Source organism: Meira miltonrushii, assembly GCF_003144205.1.
Source record: "Meira miltonrushii strain MCA 3882 unplaced genomic scaffold FA14scaffold_27, whole genome shotgun sequence".
Lineage (NCBI taxonomy): Eukaryota > Fungi > Basidiomycota > Exobasidiomycetes > Exobasidiales > Brachybasidiaceae > Meira > Meira miltonrushii.
The window spans coordinates 1-1,686 of NW_020289969.1; the positions used below are offsets into that span (position 1 = coordinate 1).

Genomic DNA, 1,686 nt, shown 5'->3' on the forward strand with positions numbered 1-1,686 from the left:
GCAGAGGTCTCAAAAGACGGACAAGAGAGCAGAGTGCAGCAAACTTATCGAGGCTGCAAAGAAAGCACTTACCGAGAAGCCGGAAAAGCGGGATAGCTCAGATCCATCGGATAGTTAGTAAGAGTTATAAATAGCAGCTGCAGATTATTTGTCAAGAAAGTACTTATTCGAAAGCCAACAAAGCAGAAATGTCAATTCCATCGGATGGCTAGCAATAATCATAGATTTTAGCTGCAGATGAGTTGTCAAAACAATATTCGTTTGAAAGCCAAAAAAGCGGGATATCTCAGATCCATCAGATGGTTAGTGAAAGTTATAAATAGCAGCTGCAGATGATCCGACAAAAAAAATCGGTTGAAAGCCAGAAAAATGGGATATTTCAGATCCACCGGATGGTTGAAAAAAACTCAAGATGGTCAATCATAAAGGAGCAGCGATGCAACATATCAAACATATTAAGGCTGCCAAGCATAATTTGCCGGGAAGCCGAAAGAACGGGATATCTTCATTCCATCGGATGGTTCAAGGAAAGCCTAGAACGGTAAACGATGCTAGCGAATGGATGGTTCTTTTGTTTACATTACACGCATGTCAGTTGACCTGTCAGATTCGATTATGACATACTTGACAGTCTAGGGAAAATCATACGAATTTTGAAACTGTGAAATGAGTGGATGAAAGGTATATAAAGTCCCCCTTTTTGATTGACTCCAACCCCCAGCACCCATATCTCATTCCAACCATCTTCCACTTGTCATTCAAGACCCACTTGTCATTCAAGACCCACTTGTCATTCAAGACCAATTGCCATCCCACCAACATCACGAATTTCTCACAAGACAATACTGGTGGCTTTCAAATGCAAGCAAACATGGCATCACTTCACTTCACAAGAAAAGCCTCACAAGTGAAAACGCCAAGTTCTTCTTTGACGCTTCGGGAAATTCTTTGAAAGTTCAATGAACACCATCTCATAGGTGTCTTCGCTCAACCGGCATCATCCACTTCTCGTTTGTGGATCATGGTCAACCGGCATCATCCACATCTCGTTTGTGGATCACGGTCAACCGGCATCATCCTCTTGTCATTCGAGATCCAACTATCGTACAATCAGCATCACGCATATCTCTTTTCAAATCGTCACACAACATTGATCGCGGCAATCAACGCAGGCACGACCGGCATCACTTCATGAAAAGAGCTCACAAATACAAACGATTGAATCGGGCCTGAATCAAGCAAATATCTCCCCGGAAGATTCGAGAAAATCCTTGGAAGATCAAGGAGAGCAGTCGAATGCATCGCTTTTCCCTTTGCCGATGCATACAAGATCGAGATTCGAACGTATCAGCCGAAAAGGTACACTCGTCATCGCCAATACTCAATTCTTTCGACACCGTCACAGCAGCATCATGTTTCTTTTCTGTCCGCCTTCCCAATTTTTTGCATGATCAATCTACTCAACGGTTCCAAAATTCAATTCACAAAGAACTTTCGAGGTCAAGAGGGCATAAGTTGATCATCAATCAAAATGGCGACATGATCATTCTTGCAACATCTTGCGCGACACTTGCTTTCTCATCCTTACGCTATCCTTTCTTGGGATCAAAGAACTCGTTCTTTGCTATTCTCACTCCTCCCCTCACTCCTCCTCTCACACACCCTGAAGCAACATTTTGCTTTGCA

At 42.9% G+C, this 1,686-nt stretch overlaps 1 protein-coding gene across 1 annotated transcript; it reads left to right on the plus strand.

Annotated features, from left to right (window-relative positions):
• Window positions 1–412: 412 nt before the first annotated feature.
• On the plus strand, window positions 413–963 carry FA14DRAFT_182959 (uncharacterized protein; the record flags this gene model as incomplete). The annotated part of the gene is made up of 2 exons (XM_025501271.1): window positions 413–590; window positions 722–963. The coding sequence occupies 2 exons, from the start codon at window positions 413–415 to the stop codon at window positions 961–963; spliced, it is 420 nt and encodes a 139-aa protein (XP_025351478.1).
• Between the last annotated feature and the right edge of the window lie 723 nt (window positions 964–1,686).